Source organism: Corvus kubaryi, unplaced genomic scaffold, assembly GCF_017639235.1.
Source record: "Corvus kubaryi isolate FWS band 111438036 unplaced genomic scaffold, C.kubaryi_AGA036_p1.0 37341, whole genome shotgun sequence".
Classification (NCBI taxonomy): Eukaryota; Metazoa; Chordata; class Aves; order Passeriformes; family Corvidae; genus Corvus; species Corvus kubaryi.
Genome location: NW_024581112.1, coordinates 12,275,754 through 12,299,504, shown reverse-complemented (window position 1 = coordinate 12,299,504; position 23,751 = coordinate 12,275,754). Strand labels below are relative to the sequence as shown.

Genomic DNA, 23,751 nt, shown 5'->3' with positions numbered 1-23,751 from the left:
GGCTGCATCAGAAGGGGTGTGACCAGCAGATGGGGATGGGATTCTGCCTCTCTGCTCCACTCTTGTGAGACCCCACCTGGAATGCTGCATCTGGCTCTGGGGTCCTCAGCACAAGAAAGATGTGGACCTGTTGGAGTGAATCCAGAGGAGACCATGAAGATGATCTGAGGGTGGGAGCACCTCTCCTAGGAAAACAGGCTGAGAGACATGGGGTTGTTCAGCCTGGGGAAGGGAGGGCTCTGGGGAGAGCTCATTGTGGCCACCTTCTACCTTAAGGGGTTATAAAAAAGAGGGAGATGGAGATTTTGTGTGCAGATAGTATAAGGACTACTGAAAGAGGGCAGGTTTAGATTAGATTAGAATTTCAGGAGGAAATTCTCTACTCAGAGTGGTGAGGCACTGGAACAGGTTGCCTAGAGAGGTGGATGCCCCATTTCTGGAAGTGTTCAAGGTCTCACTGGATGGGGCCCTGAGCAACCTGATCTAGTGAGTGGCATCCCTGCCCATGGCAGTGAGGATCGAACTAGATATTCTTGAAGGTCTCTTCCCTCCCAGAACACTCTGTGATTCCGTGATCCTGCTTCCTGCAATATCTTCAAGAACCCTTCTGGTTAGGAGTAAGAAATGATCCAAAGTTGCTTTTATTCTCGTTCTTCCCCATAGACCTGCCGCTGCCACCTCCTCCTCCACCTGGGGAGGATGCAAGCTTCTCCTCAAACTGTGCATTTCCACCACCCCCACCGCCCTTTGAAGAACCTTTCCCACCAGCCCCAGATGAAGCTTTTCCTTCACCTCCTTCTCCACCTCCTCCTCCTCCACCAGTGTTCAATGAAGGACCTGTGAACAAGGTTCCTGCCCCACAGGTGAGTGAGGTCCAAGGAAGTGTGGTTTCTGTGATGCTCTGTGAGTTGGGACAGCTTCTCGCTATTGTCCGAGCTCAGCAGCAGGAAGTCCTGAGATCCGGGAAAGCAGGGAATGCTACCACCCCGTGGCCCAGCACAGGTTAGGGTCAGCTGGCTGGGCTGCAGCTCTGCGGGGCAGGACCTGGGGTTCCCGGTGGACAGTGAGGTGCGTGCGAGCCAGCAATGCGCCCTTGTGGCAACAAAGGCCAACCACACGCTGGGCTGCACTTGTGAGAAGGACAAGGACGGTGATTACTCCTCCCTTCTGTGCTAGCGAGGCTGCATCTTGGAGGGCTATATCCAGTCAGGCTTTCCATTGGAATGATCCCTGTGGAATACTGAACGAGATGCAATCCAGTGAAAGGCCATAGCAGCCTTTGGGGGTTGGAACAGAAGAGGCTGCCAAGGCAGGGTTCTGACTGAGTCTGCAATGCCTAAAGGAGGGCTGGAGAGAAGACAGATTCTTCTTACTTGGGTGCACCAAGAGACAATGGACAGAAGTTGTGGCAAGGGAAATTCCTCTTGGACAGAAGAAAACCCTGTTCCACTCCAAGGGTGGCTCACTGCTGGCATGGGTGCCTAGAAAGACTGGGGAATCTGCATCATTGGGAATGTTGTGAAATCACCTGGATGGGGCCCTGAGCAACCTGGTGTTGCTTGGGAATTAGCTCTGCTGTGAGCAGTGTTGGACTACAGACGTCCAGATGTCTTTTCCCACCTAAATCTGTCTGAGCTTCCTTGGGCTGTCGATTTTCCCACTGTAGACCTTTGAGACTGTGTCCTGTTCATCCTCACCAACTTGTTATCCATTCAAAGCAAGGAGCAGATCTGTACCGCAGTGCAAAGTACCAAAGGCTGCTATTGTAAGGGAATGATACACCCATTTCTCTGGCTGTTCCTGTAACATGCTCTGCTCCCTTTCTCCTCATGGATGGCGATGTAGGTACGTGGCAAGATGAGCAGCGTTGATCTTGAGATTGACTCACTGTCTGTAATGTTGGATGACATGGAGAAGAATGACCCCTTCAAATCCCGGGTGAGCTGTCCAGACTGTTGCAGGTGGAAGAAGAGATGACTGGTTTGCTGAACAGAGGTAGTGAGAAGGGTGCTACTGAAGATTAAAATGTCTGGATAAACCATAGCGTAGAAGTGTTGGTGAAGGACCGGAAAGCATGGATCTTGCAACCTGTCTGTACTGCTAAATATGTCACAGTGTGGAAACTCTTAGGATGCTGGGTCTGGGGTAGCTGCTGACTGACTCACTGCTATAGATGGCATATTTTCTCTTCCACCTTTCTGTTAACTGCCTGTTTTCTCTCTGCTGTTTCTCTTTACAGATCACTGCAGGATCCACAGGTCCTCTGGAGAAACCGCTGGCCGCAAAAGCCCCCGTGGAAATACCATCTGCACCCAAAGATACTCCTCATTCCTTTCCTTCTAAGTTCACACCAAAGCCAAGTGGAAGCTCATCTTTCAAGCCCCCTGGGGTGGATTTGAACCCCACCCCAACCCCATGGGCAGCCCCACAGCAACGCAAGGAGCCCCAGGCACCAGTCCCTCCACCCCCCTCTCTCCCTTCTGCTCAGCCTACCCCTAAATTCGCCCCATCTCCTGTTGCTGGCTCTCCTAAGTCTGTGTCCAAATCAGGTGACAGTGTTCCAGTGGCTCCCTCAAATTCTACAAGACACCCTACTTCCCTTCAGACTCAGTTCACAGCCCCTTCACCTTCAGGCCCCTCCTCTCGACCACAGCCCCCTAATTTCACCTATGCCCAGCAGAGGGAAAGACCCCAAGTGCAGGAGAAGCCACGTCCAACAGAAAAACCTGCTGCTGCAAAAGACACGGTAAGGGAAAGAGCCATGGGACTGGTGTTTTTGGACAGGCACATGGGGAGTAAAGTTGGGAGGATGAGGGGGGCATCTGCCCCAGGCTATGGGAGGCTGTTACCCATCTGAAAGAGAGATGTAGCTATAGAGATAGTGGTGGAGAGGGGTAGGACTTCATGTGGAGGTGAAAAGGATCAAGCACAGTGGATGGAAGATTGTTCCTAGAGATGAACAGAGGGGACCTGTAAAGGCAAGAGAATTAGGTTTATTAGGGACTAAGTGGGAAGGAGTCTATATGTATCTTTTGGGATTGAATGTTTCCTCTTCCTGCAGCATAGACCCACAGGTTCCAGTGCAGATCCACCTAGGGGGAATTCCTGTCTGACAATGAAGGAGGTAGAAGAGCTGGAGAAGTTGACCCAGAAACTAATGAAGGATATGGAGCATCCACCCCCAGCAGAGGCTGCAACTTCTGGTGCGTTCCCTCAATGGCAGCGGTAAGATTAAGACTGTGGTGGGTTTTAATCTCTCCTGACCCCTTTCCTCTGCCATTGACAGAGCTCTGCGGCTTCTGCCGGAAGCCTCTGTCACGAACCCAGCCAGCTGTGAGGGCCCTGGACCACCTCTTCCACGTGGAATGCTTCACCTGCTTCAAATGTGAGAAACAGCTGCAGGGGCAGCAGTTCTACAATGTGGATGAGAAGCCCTTCTGTGAGGACTGCTATGCTGTGAGTCACTGGGGTGGAAGCTGCTGGAGAGAGCTGAACTCGCTGTGGTGGTTCTCTCTTGCTTTCTCTTCCTCCTTCCATCCTTGCTTTCTGTGGTGAAGCCTCACAGGGGTGGGAGATTGGATTCATGTGTCTTATTTGTTTCCTTTGGGCTCAGAGCACCCTGGAAAAGTGCAGCGTCTGCAAGCAGACCATCACAGACCGGATGCTGAAGGCCACTGGTAACTCATACCATCCCCAGTGCTTCACCTGTGTGATGTGCCATACCCCCCTGGAGGGGACCTCCTTCATTGTGGACCAGTCCAACCAGCCTCACTGTGTGGATGACTACCACAGGTACAGAGGGAGACATGTGTATGTGGTGTATGAGAGAAGGCAGAGTCCCTCACACCTGCTTCTTTTTTCTGCAGTACAGGGTTGGGTTGCCCATGTCCTCTGTTGGACATGAAGTTAAAAATGAGCCAGCAAAGTATTAAGATGTCTTTCCATCTAAACATTTATTATCCCTCTGGTGCTAATGCCATTGAACAGCACTGAGAAGCCTGCCTTGAATGTCATCACAGTGGTCATGGTCTCCTCCATGGTTTTGTGTTGCAGGAAGTATGCTCCACGCTGCTCAGTCTGTAGTGAACCTATCATGCCAGAGCCTGGAAAGGATGAGACAGTGCGTGTTGTTGCACTGGAGAAAAATTTCCACATGAAATGTTACAAGTGTGAGGTAAGACTGGTGGCCCCACTCCTCCCATGTCTCCCATGCTCATCACCAGCAACTGGGCACCTTTGTTGTCTATGCTGACCAAACACTGAAGTTGTTCTGAATGAATCTGGAGCGTTTCTGAAGTACGTTCAGAAAAAGATCAGACATTCCCAGACCATGGGTTCATGAACAGGGACTGTGCAGGGTTGTTATATTCTCTAACACGCCTAATATAGCAGCTGTATGTAGGAGGGGAACGTGCTGGGATTGCTCTCCCATCAAAACAGTGTCTCCCATTAGCACCATCAGGGACAGAGCACTGGGCTGTGAGCAATTAACCTGACGCTGTGGGGCCTTTCTGCATCCTCGAATGCCTTTACCCTGTTCTTGGCCATCACTGAGCTCCCTGCCTCTTCTTTTCCTGTTTAGGACTGTGGGAAGCCCTTGTCCATTGAAGCAGATGAGAATGGGTGCTTTCCTCTGGATGGGCACGTGCTGTGTATCAAGTGTCACACTGCCCGTGCAAAAACAGCGCGCTGAGGAGCTCCGAGGAGGCATTCCCTCGAGTCCCCCACTCTCAGTACTCCTTCCCTCCCTGCCATTGTCCTACCCCTCTGCCTGACAAGGCAGACTGCTACCAATGGAGACTATGCCAGCACAGTTCTTTACTCATGTAGGATTCACTGCTCCTAGACTTCACTCTGCACACCCACCCAGAAAGGATCTCTTCTCCTGTCACTGCTTCCTGGCCACAGTGTATTCCAGGCTGGGGGCTGTGATAAGGTTAGTGCACAATTGCTGTTCCCTCGAGACTCTGGAGGATAAAGATCAGACCTCCACCACCGCCTGGTGGAAGAAGCAAGAAAGACCTGGTGGCAGGTGCTGGGAAGGGCTGAGAGCATTCTTCAGTTTCGTGGAGCCAAGAACAATGATTTAACTTGAGAAGGTGGAAGCCTGCATCGTGGCACCACTTCTGTCTTTTATTTTATATCTTGTGACACCTCGTTATCAGGATGCCTTCCTCTGCCTGCTCCCTCACCTGGATTAGAGTGTGGAGGCAGAAAGTAGTGGGAATCTGTTACTGTTGCTGGAAAAAGCTAACCTGCTATAGCTTTTCTGTCTCTAAAGGATTTTACTGATTAACTGTCTTGTCATTTTTTTCCTTAGCCAGATTAAACTGGCAGTGTTTGAAATACTACTCTGAGTTTGGAAACTTTTTTTTTTTAAAACTTTTTCCCCTTCCCAAAATGATTTGTTTCCCAGTGCGGTTTCTGGACAGCCAGGCTGGGCACCAGAGTAGCAAAGCAGTCCAAAGAATGCATGTTTACAAATAAAGACTGTCGTAAGGACGGGCAGCACATGGTGAGGAGGCGTCTCAGTGCATGGATGAGGATTCAGCAGACTGAGGAATGTCTCCTGTTCCAGTAGGATTTCTTTCACTGCTGTCAGTGAAAGCTGCAGTGTAATTGCAATGTACTGTCTGGCTCTAAGTGTTACTGCACCGAGCCCCATTTCCTGGACTAGAAACTGTCTCAAACTGAACAAACCTTTTGAATAACAACACTGTCCAACCACTGTTTGCATTCAATAAAATGTGTGGTTTTTTTCCATTAACCTGTGTCTGCTGTATTTGTTCAGCCACCCGTGAGAGTTGCTGTCTTTGGCAGTAGAACTGCCATTGTAGAGCTTTTTTACACATTGCCAAATGTATAGCTGCTATTCTACCCAGCCTCCAGAGATCAGGAGTCTGAACATGGCCTTTCTCTCTCCACCTCTTGGTCTGCTTTCCAGGCTTCTATTTTTCTGTGCCTGAAGAGTAGCTCTCATTTAAAGCAGTGGAAGACTGCAGTTCAGTACAGCAATACAGTAGTCTGCTTCATGGATCACTCAGAGGTGGGTATTCCAGTGAGATGCAAGTGGATTGGAGTAAAAGTGGACACTTTGTTTGCTTTGCGCTAGCTACTGCTCCTCAGTGTTTGTGCTTGCTGTTTACTGTTCTAAGCATGGTACTGTCATGGTCACTGCAGGTGAAACTCCTTTTTGTGGTGAGCACCAGTGTTTCTACACTTCAAAGACATGAAACCTACTCTTGATCTCTTGCCAGTTTGGGGCAAATCTTTAATGACTCCTTGCAAATTGATCCAGTAAATGTCTTGAGGTTTTCTATAGGATGAGTAGAGAATAAACAAACTGTACAATTACTTTTCTTACCCTAGTTGTTGCTAGTTTGTAGGCATTGTTTGAGAGGTTGTTTCTAGGCCATGCTATTAAAAGCTTGTGCCCACAAACACCAAGGAGTGCAGAGGAGAGGAACAGTGCTGGGGCAGAGAAGCACTAACTCTGCTCCTCCCAGAGGACCATAGCCTTGGTGTCTGCGTAGGAGACCTATCCCATGGAGTCAATGGGAAGGGATCACCTTGTGGGTTAAAGGGAGGCTAGTCCCTCTGAGGGGCATGGGGTGCATGGAAAGAGCATTTGGGGACTGTACAACACTTGTTGTGGGATGTGTAGGGAAGAGATCAAAGGCAGGAAAAGTGAGTGATCAAGGATGGGAAGCACCATGGGAAAAACTGATGGGAAAAGGGCACAGGAGGTGGCTGCACGTACACAGTACGCTTGTCTGGCCATGCCCTGTGTGTCATCAGTGTGGTCTGTCCTGTCTTCATAATAGCTTTTTTTTTTTTTTTCCTGTTCTGTGTGCATGAAGTCTGTTCTGTGCAAGTGGATCTAAATGCCAGCAACTGGACAGACCTGAGTGCATGCATATTGTGGTGGTGTGTGTTATCGCCAGCAAAATCAAGTCAGAGTAGCTGGTGAGTAGGGCAAGAGATTTGGGAGCCGGCACATGGCATGGCTGCGGGTCTGGCTAAATGCTGTAAAGACGTGTGAGAGTCAGCTGCTCATGTTCCCAGGAGTTACTCTTGGGTCTGGAGACCAGCTGAAAGAGAAGAGTGTGCATCTGTGTGTGAGGACACCGGGGGACCAGGGGATCCTGGAGCCAGCTGCTGGGTAGAGCCAATGTCTTAGGCTAACTCTTGGAGGGCTCCAGGGTGTGTGTGCGTGTCTGCATGCTCACCGTGCAGCATGGCTGCAGGCCTTGAGGATTTGCCAGCAACTGAGGAGACCAGCTCAGGCTCCAGGGTGTGGAGCCAGCTGCAGGATGGCTGGTCTCGGGCACTAGAGGGATCCATCCTATAGATGTATGTTTCCCTCTAACAGGTTCATCCTGATCAGCCAGAGCCAGGAAGAGGATTAGGCTGTTTGTGCTGTGCTTGCATGTCTGCTGTGCTCTCTGCCTCGGGCCAGTCATGTGCAGTGTGTGTGCGTTTATATACATGCATGCATTATGTACTTGGAGATTTTCTGTGCATGAGTGCCTATTGGGAATACATGCTCAGGCTTGCTGCTGGCTGTGCCCTGAGGACATGGAACTGAACAGCCTCTTCTCTCTCAGGCCAGCTGATTCAGCAGCTCCTAACACTTGAAGTTGAAAGGGACCTCCCTACTCAGAGCCGGGTCAACCAGAGCAGGTTGCTTTTTAATACCTTAAAGGATGAGACTTGGATAATCTGTTCCAGTGTTAACAACTCTCACAATAAGTTTTTTCTCATCTTCCATTTACTGCATTTTGGTGTGTTCTCACTGCTACTTCTTTCACTGGATACCACTGAGGAGTGTCTGGCTCCTTTTTCACCATCAGGTATTTATACAGAATGATAAAAGCCACCCAAACATTCTCCTCTTAAGGCTGAACAGCCCCTAAGCTCTCTCAGCCTCTCCTTGTATGTCAGATGCTCTAATCCATTCAAAACCAGTGGCCTTTCACTGGACTTGCTCCACTGTCCATGTCGTCCTTTGTGCTAGGGACCCCAAGATTGGACGCAACACTTCAGGTGTCTGACCAATGCTGGAATAAAGAGAAAGAATGGCCTCCTTCCAGTTACTGGTGATGCATTTGCTGAAATGCAGCCCAGGTACTGTTGTGTTTCTTTGTTAAAGGGTTCAGGTGCAACTTGCTGTTCACAATGACCTGCAAGTCCTCTCCTACAAAGCTACCTTCCAGTCCCCAGCTTGTACTGATGTGTGAGGCTATTCCTCCCCAGTGGTGAGGCTCTGCATTTCCCTTGGTTCAACTTCCTGAATCTCCCCTCTTCTCATTTCTCTCCCCTATTAAGGTCCCTCTGCATGGCAGTGCAACCATCTGATGTATCAACCACTCCCACTTCTCTATCATCTGCAGTGATAGGCCAAAGTTTACATGTGCATGGCACAAGCTCATACTCTTGTGTCGGCTTCATCAGGGCTTATCTGCTAGCTTGGGTATCTGCCAGGCAGCAAATTTACTGGTTACCTATACTTCACGTTAAAAAAAGCTATTACTAAGACGGATACAGTAAAAACTCACAGTAAGAGCTTTGCTTGTCAGCTCTCCCTCTTGCTATAGCTGCAGTGACTTGAGTAGCCATGGTCTGTGTCAAATAGAAACCAGCCTTCTTGCTTCAGGTTGCAGTTCTTTAGATCTCTGCTTCTTAGCCCTCCTGTTATGATTAAGGAAGACCTTCCCAGGCACAGTAGTGTTAATTTATAGCCTTAAGACTTTAGAGCATTATACAGTTATGGAGACACTGTTATCCCTAGCAAGTCACACTGCTGAATGTGTAGCACTCAATTTCACCAACCCAGACTTCAAAAATAAATCTTGAGGTAGCTACTCTTCCCAGGTGGGAGAAAGTCTCAGGAACATCAGTGAGAATCTTTCTTTCTCCTGGACAGTCTAGTCTGCAGGAGAAAGAAGTACTACTCACATGTATTTCATCAAACACAGCAGTAGCTGCTAATATTTCTTATGATTTAGGAATAATCACAGGATCTGTAAAAAGATGGACTTGGATGTTGGATAGATAAGCCTGTAACTGGGTGAAAGAAAAAAATCTGAAGTGACCAGCTGCAAAGGTATCCTTTAATCCTAATGCAATTGCACTTCCATGTTACATCTGCAGTTAAATGGACAAAGACTGTTGGCTGAAACAACTAAAGGTGGATGTAAGAACCCTGCTGGAACTTATGATAGGTATGCTAAAGGTCTCAATCACATTTGAATCAAGCCAAAGAATTCCAACACAGCCTGCTCTGCCACAGGTTTATTTACAAAATATTATTTACAGACTATAACTGTCTTGAGATCTGATAAATAATAACATTTCCTCCACAGAGAAGGAGTAAGACAGACCACCTACACATTTTTCTGTTACAAATACCCTATTCCAGCCAAACAAGACTATTGTCTCTTTTAAAAAGGGGCAGAGAAAAATGGATACGTAAAGGGTTTTCTGTCCATGGCATAAGAAAAGGTATTAAGCAGTTTGGAGAGATGTAAATCTCCCCTCTGAAGTGTGCATGTGCAAAACAGCAACGTGCTGAGGTGCTGTGATCACACAAGTTACAGCGGGGTGTGCTTCTACTCCCAGTTTCTCCTCCAAAGAAAGAAGTACACCACAGGCTGGTGTTCAAGGCAAGAATAGCTGCATTAAAAATATATATGCCTTACCAGCAGCCTCGTGAAGAACTGAATAGTTTGTTCTTGATGCAAAATAAGAAAGACAGAAGGGTGCTGAAGTGAGAAGGAATGTATGCCAAGGAGTGAATGAGCCCTGTCTCTACCTGTCTGTATTCTTGTGCCTGCTCCCTGAATGTCCCAGTCTATCCTGAACCCTCATCTCCAATCTTAAAACATTATCCACCACTCTCCACCCACTTTGTACTCCATCTGATATACTGAGGGTCTGAAACTCCAGTATGTGGACTACAAGGCCTACTTAGTGCTGCACAAAGTAGACTGCAGAAGACAGGGCTGAGAACAGTTTCTAAGACCACTGCTCTGAAACGTACTGATGGCTGCTGTAGAGCTAAAGCAAGGGGGAACAGAAATGAGAGCAGGTGGTGTTGCCTCATGAGCTTTTTCAGTTCTGGTTGTTTTGCTTTGCTTGTCCAGTCACTCATTTGGAAGCAATTGCCATAGGAATGATTCCAAGTGATATCTGGTAAGGATGGGCATTTTTCAAGCTTAGGAATGCAACAACTGATCACTCCTTAAAGCCTTGGATGCTGCACAAGATCCTCTTCTGGTGGCCTGGAAGTGATACTCCCATTTGTTTCAAGTCCCTGAAGGAAATGGGAAAAGAAAGGAAAAAATGAATTGCTGTTCTTGTTCCTTAGGGACAAGGGTGTGGGTAAGGGCAGAAACAGTTACCAAGCATGAGTTCAGAAAGCTTCCTTTCCCTCAGTGCCTCCTAATACACCTGCCTTTCCTCTAGAGGGAAGAAACTCCTAGATATTCCTGCCCTTCCCTGGCTACCTCTGCCCACCCAGTCAACTGACCTCTCCCACTTTGTGACTAGGCCTATGCTCCCAGTAAATCAGGATTTGTGATTAAATCAGCTTGTGATAGGGGCCATGTCTCAACCCTTCAGCAGGTCTGTGCCTGCTCATTTGTTTCGTGTAGCTGCTCTGGTTGGAGGTGGCTGTACATCCCCGACAAAATAACACAGCTGTGTCCTGAGTCCTTCTGAGGAGCCCAGAAAGATTTGCTCTATGACACAACAGTGCCTGGCTGATGGAGTGGGGGGTATATCACTAGTCCATATGGAATTTGTGGCAAGGAAATTATCTTACAAAGTCCTACAAGGGTAGGGAGACAGGTTAGAGAACTGTTTGCCATCTATTCTTTCCCATTGCTGTTTGTGTCTGATGTGAGTTCAGAGCAGCTGAAGACCCCTGAAGAGCCTCAAGTTAGGAAATTAGTCTCACAGTTTGGGCTGATTCTTCCCTTTTAGGTGAAGAAGCCAGTCCATTTCCATTTAACTGCATGGAGAAGGATGGAGAGAAGCCTTCCAAGTAAATATCAGTGCTTGTTCAGATCACACAAGGACAAGCACAGCTCCTTGTAGCACAGCCTGAGGGGCCCTGTGGGAGCCTGGCCTGCACTTACTCAGCAGTGAGCTCCAGAATGGACTCCATGGTGTCCAGGCCGGCAGTGCGGAAGTTGGAGATGTAGCGCTTCATGCGAATGGATTCCAGCCACTCAGGGATGGATCGGTAGGGGATCCCATCGGACCCACTGCAGCTGGGGAGACGGAGTGTTACCCTAGAGACACATAAACGCTTCATTAGCCAGGCAACCGCCTGAAATGGACAGCACTAGGAGACAGTAGCCGAAGGGCAAGCAAGCACCCTCTGCCAGGGCAGGGCCAACTAATCTGCTCTCTGCAAAGTGAGGTCAGAGCAGGCCAGTGGCTCTGCCCTCTGTCACCAGGAAACAGAGACGACCACTATCTTCTGCACACAGAGCACTCACGGTGCATCTTTCCAGTCTGCATTGCTCGCACTGCCTCTCCTCCTGCTGGGGACTGGGAGGTGAAGCATCCCAGTTAACCCCTTCTCCTCTGGTGACAGCCTGCTTACCTGGGGTCAAAGTCTGCAACAGGCCGGAGGAGTTGGGGACTTGAGATGAAATGTTGCAGCTGTGCCCGGATTTCCTGAAAATGAGGCCTCCTCATCCGATCGTGTGACCAGCAATTCTTCATGAGTTCGTAGAGGATAGATGGGCAATCCACAGGCGGGGGGAGCCGGTACCCATCCTCTAAGCTTTTCATCACCTGCACAGAGGACAGAGAGAAATCTGGCCAAGAGCAAAGAGTGCAGAATAGAAGCCAGAGACCTCTGGGAGCAGCCATTCACCACTTTACAGTGTGCAGCCAGGGAGGGGTTGATGCAAATTACATGTGTATGACACAGGGTTTGGGCAGCACAGCACAGGATCAAGACACCTAAGGGATGCCAAAAACTGAAGTGGCATATGCATGTATTTTCAGTCCTTTACTAGTTTAGCTCCCATTTGCCACTCAGGACATGTTCATGAGAAGTGAGGACAAGTGAGGACCAAATGGTCCTGGCACAGTGAGAGAAGGGGAACCAGACTCTAAGGAATAATTTCAACAGCATGTTCTGAGCCTAGAATGAGATGACACATAATGCACCAGAGCTAGAGGAAGGAGAAAACAAAACCAGTGGAGAATATCTCCAGATCCAAATGCCATGGCTGATTTAACTACTCTTAATTTGGCTTATTGCTGTTGACACCTCAATACTTATTGTCCTTGACTTGGTTGCACTGATTTTTAGCAGGGAGGGAAACATAGTAGTTATGTGTTCAAAAGAAAGTCAAGACTGCAGGCTGAGGGGGATCTACAAAAGTTGGGCCCACATGCCTAGTTTATTTTTTAAATCAGCCCTTGAACTCAGTGTCTGTTACCTCTTGATTGGTCATGTGTCCATATGGCTTGTCACCAAATGACAGCACCTCCCACATGACGATTCCAAAGCTCCAGACATCACTGGCTGAGGTGAAAATCCGATGAGCAATGGCCTCTGGGGCTGTCCATCGGATAGGAATCTTACCACCCTGTAAAAGAGCAGAAACACAATGTATCCAGCATGTATCACTGAATTGTATTTCTGCAGTGTTTTCATGCAAGGACCTTACAAAGTGGTTCAGAGATTGAGCCCACTTCATTTGAAGTGACATGGGAAATTTCTCAAAAGGAGAGAAATATTCTTGGAAAGTAAATGAGTTTAAGCCCTCTGTTCAGCTGAATGCTACACAAAATCTCTGCTGTGGGAGTGAAGAGCCTGACACCAGTCACAGCCCTGCTTTGAAGGACACCACCCATTAGAATTACTGGAACTTTCATTGAAAGAGACATGGAGATGACCCTAGTCCAAAACTGACCACAGCAAGGCTATCTTCTAAGCTAGATTCAGTAACTGAGTCCAAGAGATGAGACCTCTTATTTTGCTTCTCATTTTAACACCACAGTCCCTCTGAATTTCTTAGCAAACTAAATCAACCTCTACTCCAGAGACAAAAGTACCACCTTCTGAACCATCCACACCATGGCTTGTAATTTTACTACAGGCTTTCCTCAGAGACTACAGTTAATTTACACAGCTGAAAGACTGGGTTTGCCTCACCTTGGTTTCATAGGTTCCCTCTGCATCATTCTCCAAAATTCGTGAGAGACCGAAGTCAGACACCTTGCACTGGAGACTGCGTGTTACCAGGATGTTACGAGCAGCCAGATCCCGGTGCACATAATTGTGTTCTGAAAGGTAGGTCATGCCAGAGGCTATTCCCTGCAGCATGCTCACAAGCTGCACAGGGCTAAATTTTTCCTCATTCTCCTGCATGGAAGAAGAAGTGAGAGAAGTGACATTGATCCGCTTGGCTTCTAGTCGCTGACCTTACTAACTTACAAAAACGGGCAGTGGTGAACAAGCAAAAAGGCAATGCTGCAGCCCAAAGACCCCAACAGGTTCTCACTAGGGGACTGGTGGTGGTCTCCAGAGTCATCATTAGGCAACTGCATTTCCAGACACCACTCTGGTCACTGAACAAACTGGATGGCACAAGCTTCTGCTGCTGACACTGGAAATGTCAGTAAGCAGAAAGTAAGTGGATGTCTAGATCTTATTTCTAGTTTTATTTTAGGGCCCTAAATCCAGGTCAAGTGCAAGTTCTGGCAGTACACAAGCTGATTACAGATTGGAGTTTCTCACCCGGAGGAAGGTATCCAGTGCTCCATTTTCCATATACTCAGTGATGATCATCATTGGCCTCCCTTGAGGAAGACAAGACAGTTTAAGCCTTTTCAAATTCTCCTACTCATGCCTTTCAATGCTCTCCACATTCCCCAACACAGAGAACCACGTCCAACCCCAGCTAACACCCCCACTCCACTGGCACAGCTGGCTGCCCCTTCTCCTTTGACATCTCCCAATGATCTTGTACTCCTCCTGGTGTCACACATATAACCCTGTAGCATCCCTTACACTATCCTGACTCCTCATCTACTCACCAGCCCTAGAAGATCTCTCCTAACATTGTCTCAGGACTCTGTTGGAAATCCATACCTCTCCTCCCTTCCTTGTTCTCTGACATGACAATGCCTGTCTTCTCCCAGAACAGCCTCTCTGACAGCAAACTCACTAAGAAAAGCCTGAGAAATGTGCCAGTTTCTGCTCTCATTCCAGGACTCTCTCACACACACACTTACTTTTGGTGACAACTCCCTCCAGACGCACAATGTTCGGGTGATTGAACTGCCCCATAATTGTTGCTTCACGCAGAAAGTTCCACCACTGTGAGTCTGAGTATGTTGATTTCAGAGTCTTGATGGCAACCACAATACGTTCTTTCCCTGGGAGTCTCAGGGACCCACGATAGACCTCCCCAAACTCCCCTGAAGACAACCAGAGGCAAAATGTCACAGATGAACTCAAGGATGGGTAGCAAAACAACAGTGTGGGGAAACTGAAAGATGGGGAGAGCAATAAGTAACTCACCCTCTCCAATCACGTTCTCCATAGTGACACAAGAGACGTCCAGTTCCTTAGTGAATTCCAGGACTCCTCTGCTGGGGTCATCATATGGTTGCAGGTCTACATAGGGTTTCAACCAGACCTTCTCTATGGTAAAGGGAAACAAAAGAGCAAATTAACCTGTCAGCTCTTTGGACAACCTTTTTAAAGAATAGCTACAAAAGCAGAAGTGAATCCATGGGCTTCTAACAATGGCAGTAAAAAAATCTACCAAACCTACATTGAAGAGTAGAATTTGTGGGAAGAGGCAAATTACATCAGAAAAGCCATGCCAGTGTCTGGTTTGAAACCAATATTTCTTTTCATCCCTTCCAACACATTCCAGGCTTCCCCCTGGTTTTATCACCCCTTTGAAGCTCACCTCGCTCAAAGCCCGAAGTATTGTAATCTGGCCGTGCATGTCTCCAACGAGCCCTCCTGGAACATCACAAAGAGTCGTGAAAATAAAATGGTCAGCAGATAGCAAAGGGAAAAGCAAGACTTTCAGCATGCCTTCCCTAGCTGGTTAGGGACAGAGTTCAGGGTAGCACAGAGCAAAGTGGAACCAGACACTGCACCTACTTGGAAAAGTACGGCTGGCAATAAAATGTGACGGCTCATTAACATTTAGAAATGGAGCTTTGTTTTCATACAGGGAGTTTTGTGCTGAGTTACAGATGAATTTCTGTTTATTTTATGTTTTCTGTATGCTTCCAGTAGAGTATCTGATCTTCTTAAAACCAAGCAATAGCAGCCTTATAGACATTGAGAAGGAAAGTAGAATTCTGTATATGGGTAGAGGACCCCAGCAGTAATGGTATGTGGAAAATGGTTTTGGAAATGGAAATGGAAAATGCATACATGCATTACCACTCAACTGGTCAGCAGCTATAGAGATGATTGTACCCTAACAACATTTTTATTCCTCTGTCATGATAACAATATGATGCTGCTGGATTATAACAAAACTGAGAAATCACCACATTTTCCTCTGTTTCCAACAGCAAATATTATCTTAAAATATCAATCCCTCCAATCCTGCTAATCAAAATTACTTACTGAGACCCTTCCCATCTTGCAGCAGCACACTGGTGTTTTTCTTCTCTAACTATACAATATATATATATACCTATACAATACCTTGTGAGAAAACAGGGCCTCCCTTTCTCAAGCTCCCATAGCTCAGCTATTCCTACATCTATACCTTTTTTAATACCAAAAACCAATACTTACTTTCGCCGAAACATGACAAATCCCAGAATTAGCCCAATAAATAGGAGAACTCCAAAGATAATAGAGACTATGACTCCACCAGACAGAGCTCCCGTGTCTGCAGAAGCAAAGAGAGAGGCCACATCACTTAGAAGACCAGTATCAGTTTGTCTGGAACATAACAACCAGCTTCTACCAGTTAATGGCATTAGGCAAGTTACAGCCATTTGCCTTCAGGCAGCAGAGCCACCAGATGGGAGTCCTATCATACTGTTACTCATGTGCGTGGAGCACCTTCTGGTGGTTATCTGGTTGACTCTTATCTACAGTCTTGGTCTTCCAGTTGAGTAATTTATCCCTATGTCTGATTTCCTACTTAAATTCCATGACACTTTCAAAAATGAAGAACAGATGTTCCTTCCCTCCCACTCCTCTCCAACAATCCTTTCAGATCAGGCCCTTCTTCCTGTTCAGTACCTGATTTAAACTATGGAAAAGCAAAGACATGATTTTCCCCAACAGTCTAAAGTGACTCTCTTCTTGTTTATGAAATTAATTACGTGCTCCCCTCCCATCAACATCTGGAGCTGCTCCTTTGCCTAATTACCCTGACAAAAGGCCCTGTCTGCATAGGACTCCTGAAACAAGTACTGACTTACAAACTTGCAGTCTAACATCATATTCCTCTTTTCTCAAAACTGAGCATCAGGTGGTTTCATTTTGAGGTTGGATAGCTTTCAGATAGTGTTCACATAACACAGGCTGTCTCCTTCCATTTAGATTCTCAAGTTAAAGCTAGGCATTTCCACAAATATATTTGAATTCATCAGAGAAAATGCTAAATTACCTCTCTTAGTGTTTTTAAAACTTACTTCCCACAACTTAAAAAATGTTTTTAAAATTTAAAATGCATTAATGAAAAAGTAATGAGAATCTACATATTTTTAATATTTTCCCAAGAGAGATTTAGGAAAACATCCAGAAGAAAGAAAATCCCCAAATAATTTTTTTTTTCATAAATGAGCAGATTTAAAATCAAGGAGCAGATGATACAGAGAACTGTGTGGGGAAGTGTTTCCTAACATCTAGTCCAATGCTCAGCATCCATAAAGCCTAATTAACACTAGTTATTCTTCCTCTGATGCTGACTCATCCCACTAAAATTACTAAAAATCACCAGCTTAGTTAAGCAGAAATCAAGAGACAGAGTTAATGTCCTTGTTTTGTTAAAATCAAAAAGCTAAGATTTGGAGGGTGAAATAGTATCTTTTATCAATAAAATGGACAAGCTTTTAGGTACATAGGACTTCTGCAGGAATTTAAGGGATCTAAATTAACAAACTCAGATTTAAATATAAAATTGCCACTCCTTGCAGATCCTGCTACACTAATATTCCTAAACTATAACAGCTAAACAATGCTTCTAGTATGATCAAACAAGAACACTCATTAAATGAAACCTTGCTGGCACTTCCTTTTAATCCCTTTCATATTCAAAAGACCTTTGTCTTGGCATGATGAGGTGATCAACTTTTATTTGAAATGAAGCATAATTTTGATGAAAGCATTTTCTAATCTACTCTTTCTTAATCAAAACAATTGTGCATGCTAATTTACATCTTTTTCACAGGGCCTTTGCAGTACTTTATTTAATTGGTTAAACATCATTTTTGGTATCATCATTTGTCACTGTGACTTCATGAAGATTTTACCAAAAGCTCCAGGTGCCAAAAAGGGCCCAACCTTTATATTCCAGTAATGGTATCCAATGCCTTATCAGCTTTTACACTGTTAATTTAACTATTTAGTTACATTAAGGTATGCCTTAGCTTTCTTCCATGTCCTTATTTCATTACAATAAAACTTTCAAATGCAGCACTTCAATGCATGTATTTCTAAAGTTATCCATTGGGTCAGCAGGAGTCTGTGGAATGAAGAGGGACCAAACTCCATTACAGAAAACTTTAGACTAAGGGGAAGTTTCTGGGTGACCCAGGGAAAGAGGAGGTTGGATATCAGGCCTATATAAGATGTTCTTTGACACAGGAGAAACATCTTTTTGTAGCTCTGACAGCCTGGCCTTCTACACATTGTGCTTTGGTGAAGAACATTTTTCAGTGGTAAACCATCTCTTTGGGCAGAGCTACATTCAGGAGCTGGACTACATACAGTGGAACTGATAAAGCTGGAAAAAATAGTGCTGAGGTCCTCTGAGTTCTCCTTTTCACTAGTAACTGGCACATAAAAGGAGGCATATGGTAATCATTTGACCAGCATTCAAACTTAGAAACATTAGCCAAAATCAAAATGTCTTTGAAGAACTAAATGAAGGTCTGGTTAACTCTTGTACCAGTACAACACACTAAACTGAGACTGATCAGGTCTGAATGGGAAAGTACAAGTGAATTTTATAAGACAGCAAGGAAACAGGAAAAATGCCTTTTGTCTTTACAAAGCAACAGGCTTGGCTCTGGTGACAAGGCACTCAGGAGTGTGCCTTACAGCCAGCAGAACACGAAAAGAGATCGATGTACCATGTGAATATACAATCTGATGGGGAAGTGGGTTTCTCCCAGATGAGATACCAGTGCTTGTCCTTTACCTGGTGGAAGGGTGCGAAATTCCTGCTCCGCGGAGTAGGGCCCAGGCCCAAGGGGTGTGATGGATCTCACACGGAGCAGGTAGGCTGTGTCTGGCTGCAGGTCTCTCAGAGTGACATTTGGCTCAAGAAGGTGCTTCACTGTGTAACGTGCCTCCTCTCCCTGCAGAAACCAAACAGGATCAAGTAACAAATGCATGCTGAACAAGAGGACACTTCCACCCCTTTGGGTGAAAGGGGGAAGAGCAAATCAGGCAAGCCTTACCTTCTCAAAGAACATGACCTCATACTCCACCGAGGTCCGACTGCGTTGCCGTGGGGCAAGCCAAGAAACAGAAAGACTACTGTCATCTCTCTGTGTCAGGATAAACTGGGATACTGTCACTGGAGCTGCAGGGGAGAGAACACAGACCATGAGGGAGAAATACAAACATAATGAAAATCAGGTCCTCTCTCCACCAGAAGCTCTGGTCACACCATGCAACTGAGTCTCTTTGCCACTGCCACTCCCTCATCTTTCTCCTGTGTGGTGGAAGGGAAATGAGGTCTCCAGTTGTAATTAATTGCTTTCCATGAACAGTGTGCTTCTGCCCTCCAATAGTGAAGCATAACTTTTTTCGGCCCTCAAAACAAAATCAGTGCTCCAAGAAATTACATTTATTCCAGGACTGCACTGAAAGTGTCCATTTTGAAATAAAAATGTTAGGATTTTCTGCTCCTACAGCAGCAGTAGCACAGCTACCCTATGTAATGATTTATGAATGCAGCTGCATTGCGTAAGGGTACAGTGAAACTCAATGCTCAAAATCTCTCAGCTGACTGCAAATGCATGCTGTTCATGAATAAAAAGATAATTCTCAAGAGTCTGCAAGGACTGAGAAGTTAAGCCTGGTTCTCTCCTTGTCCTTCATCATCAGGAAATGATGAGGCAAGCCAAAAGTAGCTCTGCTTTTCTAGCTCAGGGTTGTGCTGCCCCCGCATAGCGTCAGGAAGAAAAGTCATATTTTGTTACTAAATTAGAAGCCGGGGAATGCACCAAGGGCTGTTGAGCACTGTGATGTCACTTTTCTATAATCACATTTCACGGTGCTCTGGAAAGTATTTACAGGACAGCCAAGCTAGCCAGATTGAAGCTAACCGACAGAAATGTGTCAAGATGTAACATCCTCATCTCTCCATGCTTCCAAAACCTTTTCTTTTCCAGTTACACCAGGGTTTCTGTTGTGTTTGGTGTTTTGCAATATCTGAGTCACAGGAAATATTTCGTGACACAGCCCTCGTTCTTCCTGTCACACAGGTAACAATACTTAGGCTGTGTGACAGGGATGGCTTCATCCTCCTCACCTCTGTTAAGTTCTTGGTGGATTCATAGTTCTTGGTGCATAATGATTACTGCTACTTTGATTTACAAGGAATATGACTAATGGACTTTACATGCCAGAGGCAGAGGTACTTTAGAATCCTTGTCATACCATACCCACACATGTGTCAGGCAGAAGGAGAAGATGGAGAAAGCTTAAATATTCAGAGATTCCTCTTCCTTTTCATGATGAGCAGGAAGAAATTTTCTCTGCTTCTGCTAACCTGCATGTCCAACTGAGACCCAGACAGCTGGAGCAGTTCTCTGTGGAGCAGGTCCCATTCCTGAGACACCATTATGGGCTTCCACAGTGAATGTGTAGTTGGTGTAAGCTTCTAGGCCATCCACGTCCACTGCAGGTTTCGTGAGACCAGAGGCACTGGGGGAGAACACCACGCCAGCCTCACAGGGCTCACAGGACAGCAAATGGCAGCGCTGACAGAAGACTGTGTAAGTCAGGTCCTTCCTCCCACCGTGGTCACTGGGCGGCTGCCACCACAGACTCAGCTGGGTGCCAACGAGGGAGAAGCTGACATTGCGGGGAGCTGAGGGTGGGCCTAAAAAGAGCATGAAAGAAAGTGTTAGATTCAGTTGTTAATTCCCAAAGTTCTGTGGCAGCTTCCCATCTGCTCATGCATTTCAAATGGAGCTCTCTGTCCACCCCAGCCTCTCCTTCTCTCATCCCTGTTTCCCAAACTTGTTTCCTCACCCATATCCTTGTTTGTGGAATCATAGAATGGTTTGGGTTGGAAGAGACCTCAAAGATCTTGTGTTCCAACCCCTTCTATTCCAACACCTTCCACTAGACCAGGTTCCTCCAAGCCCCATCCAACTTGACCTTGAACACTTCCAGGGATAGGGCACCCACAATTTCTCTGGGCAAACTGTTTCCGTGTCTCATCACCCTCATCAAAAAAATTTCTTCCCATCTAAATCCATGTCCCATCTAAATCTACCCTCTTTCAGTTTAAAACCATTGCCCCTTGTGCCTTGGTATAAAACCCCTTTCTTCATGTTTCTTGCAGGCCCCACTAAGTATTGAAAGGCACAAGATGATCTCCCCAAAGGTTTCTCTTCCCAGGCTGAAGAACCCCAACTCTCTCAACCTTTCCTCATAAGACAGGTGTTCCATCCCTACAATCATTTTTAGGGCCCTCCTCTGCACCTGATCCAACAGGTTGATGTCATTCTTGTCCTAGGGGCCCCAGACCTGGATGCAGCCTGCCAGATGAGGTCTCACAAGAGGAGAGTGGAGGAAGAGATTCCCCTCCCTCGCCCTGCTGGCCACATGCTTTTGATGCAGTCCAGGATACACTTGGCTTTCTGGGCTGCAAGCTCACACTGCCAGCTCACGGCCAATTTTTCACCCACCAGTACCCCCAAGTTCCTCTCTGTGGTGTGCTCTCAGTAAGTTCATCCCCCAGCCTGTGTGGATATTGTTCTTTCTTTCTATGTGCAACTCACGGGTGCAGGCAATGTTCTGGCCCTCCGAAGGTGCTCGGTAGAAGCCTGCATTGCAGGAACAAGACGTGGCCCCTGACTCGTTGGACAAGCTGTTGGGGGGGCACTTCAGGCAGCGCTTAGCATCTAGAGAGTGGCGGTAGAACCCTCGCTGGCAGGCTGTGGAAGGACAACATATGATAATCAATAAACCCAGACAAACAAAAAAATCACCTGGCAGTTCTGTTCAGCTTCTTGAACACGCCTTCATCTGCCTCCATTTTCTTAGTTCACAGAAATATTTAGGTTGCAAGGAACACCTGGCAGTCACCTAGATCAATCACCTCAGAGCAGACAGAGAAAAGATGCAAACTCAAGGTAGCATCAGTATTATGACAGGACTTGTAGACTGAAGAAGGGGGATCTCATTCCTCACAGATGCTGTATGAATACGGAATCCAGTCAGCCTCAGAAACTGCTTCCAATGTAAACACAGACTGGTCCCCACCTTGCCCTTCAAGCTTTCCACGCCATAAATAAGAGCCATAAACAGTAGCTACAAGTCCTTGCACTCCTCAGAGTCTTCTGCTTGCTGACTTCATATGGGGTAGCCAGTAGGCTTTTTAGTAGAAGCATCTTTGCTGCTTTCAAGTGTTGTACCAGAGCATCACCTAGCAGGGCCCTGGGGAATACCTAGGAAACTATCAGCATTGATGTAACTGGCTATGGAGCCAACACAGACTGCAAGAGAATAGGTGTCACGTGTTTTCTACTTCCAGTCCTACAAAAATGAGCAGCCACATTCTCCAAGTATAACATCTGACAACCTGTTTTTGCTGTGTTACCATGAGCTCAATCTACAGAAGCTCTGGTCAGCTTACCAGTTATCTCAAGGCCAGTGCTTCACCCCTACAGTTGTGTAGCAGGGAGGAGAAAATGAGTGAGGGAGCTTAAGGCAACCTGTGAATTTAATGGTTTGCCAGCCTGTGCTAAATGAATCAAATGTTCTTTAGCTAAAGAAACAACCAACCTATTGCTAATCAGATGGTTGAGAAATGCATACACTAATTTTCTGCCAGAGCTACCACTTTGCATTTAACTTGCACATTGAGGGAATGACCCTTTTCATATTGCACTATAAAAGCAACAATATCCTGTGTAATCCCTCAGGAGATCCCAATGGAGAAAAACATCTGTTCAGGTGCCTCACACAAATGGCTTACTGTGGTGGAGCACAGCATAGGAAATGATTCTTTATCCAGAAGACAAAAAACCAACCCAGCCATTCCTACTGTGTGACACAGGAACACCTGAGGGACCTTGAAAACTTCCCACTAACACAGGCCAAACAAGACTACTCATCATCAGTCTGCAGGAGGGATGCTTAAAGAGCCCAGAAAAGAGAAATAATCGCAAGTAGGAGCAACCAGCACCTTCTGATTCTGGGAAATGACAGAACCACTCTGGAAAGTCTATCATTCTGAGATACAATCATGCAACTATGTGATTAATTACAGCAAAGGCCATTGAAAGTAATTGAAAGGCTCAAGTATTGATTTTCACAGCCCAAAGAGAGTCCATTTACATTCCAGATTAAATCATCTCTTTGAGAAACAGGCAGTAAAAGTTACTTTGGTCTTCAGGCTGCTCACAACCAGAACACTTCTACAAGCAAGACTGAAGATGAAAGTTTTGAGGCCTCCTGCCACTTTGCTCCAGCATAAGATTTAAGAGTACCTGATATTGGATCAGTTTGGGTCAGGAGACCTTTCACATGAAAAACAAGGCAAGTGCATAGCCACATTTTTGTATAACACAGAGGTTCTGATGCCACCTGTATAATACTCCCTGTCACAAATATGAGACAATATACACACACTCCTATCAGGCTGAGACTGTCTGCAAACAAATTATGGAAATTTGGGGTTGAGGACCTTTACAGGAATCAGAGACTCAATTAGGTTGGAAAAGATCTCTGAGATCATTGAGTCCAACCTCTGATCAAACACCACCATGTCAACTAGACCATGACTCTGAGTGCATGTTCAGTCTTTCCTTACACAACTCCAGGAATGGTGACTCCACCACCTCCATGGGCAGCCCATTCCAATGTCTAATCGCCCTTTCTGTGAAGAAATTCTTCCTAATGTCCAACCTAAACTCGCTAAAGACTATGTCCTCTTGTCCTGTCACTAGTTCTGGGAGATGAGACTGATCCCCACCTGGCTACGCCCTCCTTTCAAGTGTTTGTAGAGAGAGATAAGGTCTCCCCTGAGCCTCCTTTTCTCCAGGCTGAACACCCCCAGCTTCTCCAGCTGCTCCTCATAAGACTTATGCTCCAGAACAGGTTAACTCCTACCCCAGGAGAGACTCTGTTCCTCCAGTTCTGAGCTCCAGTGCCACTCTAGCCCACCGCCCACATCTGCTGTGCCCACCGGCGGTGCCGAGCCCGTCCGCGCAGGAGATGCCTTGCATCACCGTGGCAGAGAGACCGCAGGGCGGGAGCGGCACGGGGCACTCCGGCCGAAGGGACAAACGCGGGAGGCGCGGGCACGACCGGCAGCACCGGCG

The 23,751-nt window shown here is 46.5% G+C and overlaps 2 protein-coding genes across 9 annotated transcripts in view; one reads left to right on the top strand and one right to left on the bottom strand.

The window, feature by feature from the left end:
* Positions 1–5,767, top strand: part of ZYX (zyxin) — a 29,457-nt gene extending 23,690 nt beyond the window's left edge. For 6 of the 8 annotated variants that reach the window (XM_042031345.1, XM_042031347.1, XM_042031340.1 and 3 more), the window contains exons 3-10: positions 664–863; positions 1,846–1,938; positions 2,240–2,746; positions 3,062–3,203; positions 3,287–3,456; positions 3,614–3,792; positions 4,054–4,174; positions 4,583–5,767. In XM_042031345.1, coding sequence (XP_041887279.1) covers positions 664–863; positions 1,846–1,938; positions 2,240–2,746; positions 3,062–3,203; positions 3,287–3,456; positions 3,614–3,792; positions 4,054–4,174; positions 4,583–4,693 — 1,523 coding nt within the window. In that variant the 3' untranslated portion in view covers positions 4,694–5,767. The remainder of the gene's footprint in view (positions 1–663; positions 864–1,845; positions 1,939–2,239; positions 2,747–3,061; positions 3,204–3,286; positions 3,457–3,613; positions 3,793–4,053; positions 4,175–4,582) is intronic. The other 2 variants (XM_042031341.1, XM_042031348.1) reach the window with 1 other exon arrangement.
* Positions 5,768–9,279: 3,512 nt separating this feature from the next.
* EPHA1 (EPH receptor A1) overlaps positions 9,280–23,751 on the bottom strand; it is a 34,498-nt gene continuing 20,026 nt past the window's right edge. Inside the window, exons 5-18 of the mRNA XM_042031339.1 lie at positions 21,205–21,360; positions 19,965–20,297; positions 18,646–18,770; positions 18,384–18,543; positions 15,803–15,899; positions 14,952–15,007; positions 14,555–14,677; positions 14,266–14,451; positions 13,769–13,830; positions 13,184–13,393; positions 12,465–12,614; positions 11,615–11,808; positions 11,142–11,297; positions 9,280–10,315 (exon numbers count right to left, since the gene is read on the bottom strand). Of these exons, the coding sequence (XP_041887273.1) occupies positions 10,237–10,315; positions 11,142–11,297; positions 11,615–11,808; positions 12,465–12,614; positions 13,184–13,393; positions 13,769–13,830; positions 14,266–14,451; positions 14,555–14,677; positions 14,952–15,007; positions 15,803–15,899; positions 18,384–18,543; positions 18,646–18,770; positions 19,965–20,297; positions 21,205–21,360 (2,087 nt within the window). The 3' untranslated portion in view covers positions 9,280–10,236. The remainder of the gene's footprint in view (positions 10,316–11,141; positions 11,298–11,614; positions 11,809–12,464; positions 12,615–13,183; positions 13,394–13,768; positions 13,831–14,265; positions 14,452–14,554; positions 14,678–14,951; positions 15,008–15,802; positions 15,900–18,383; positions 18,544–18,645; positions 18,771–19,964; positions 20,298–21,204; positions 21,361–23,751) is intronic.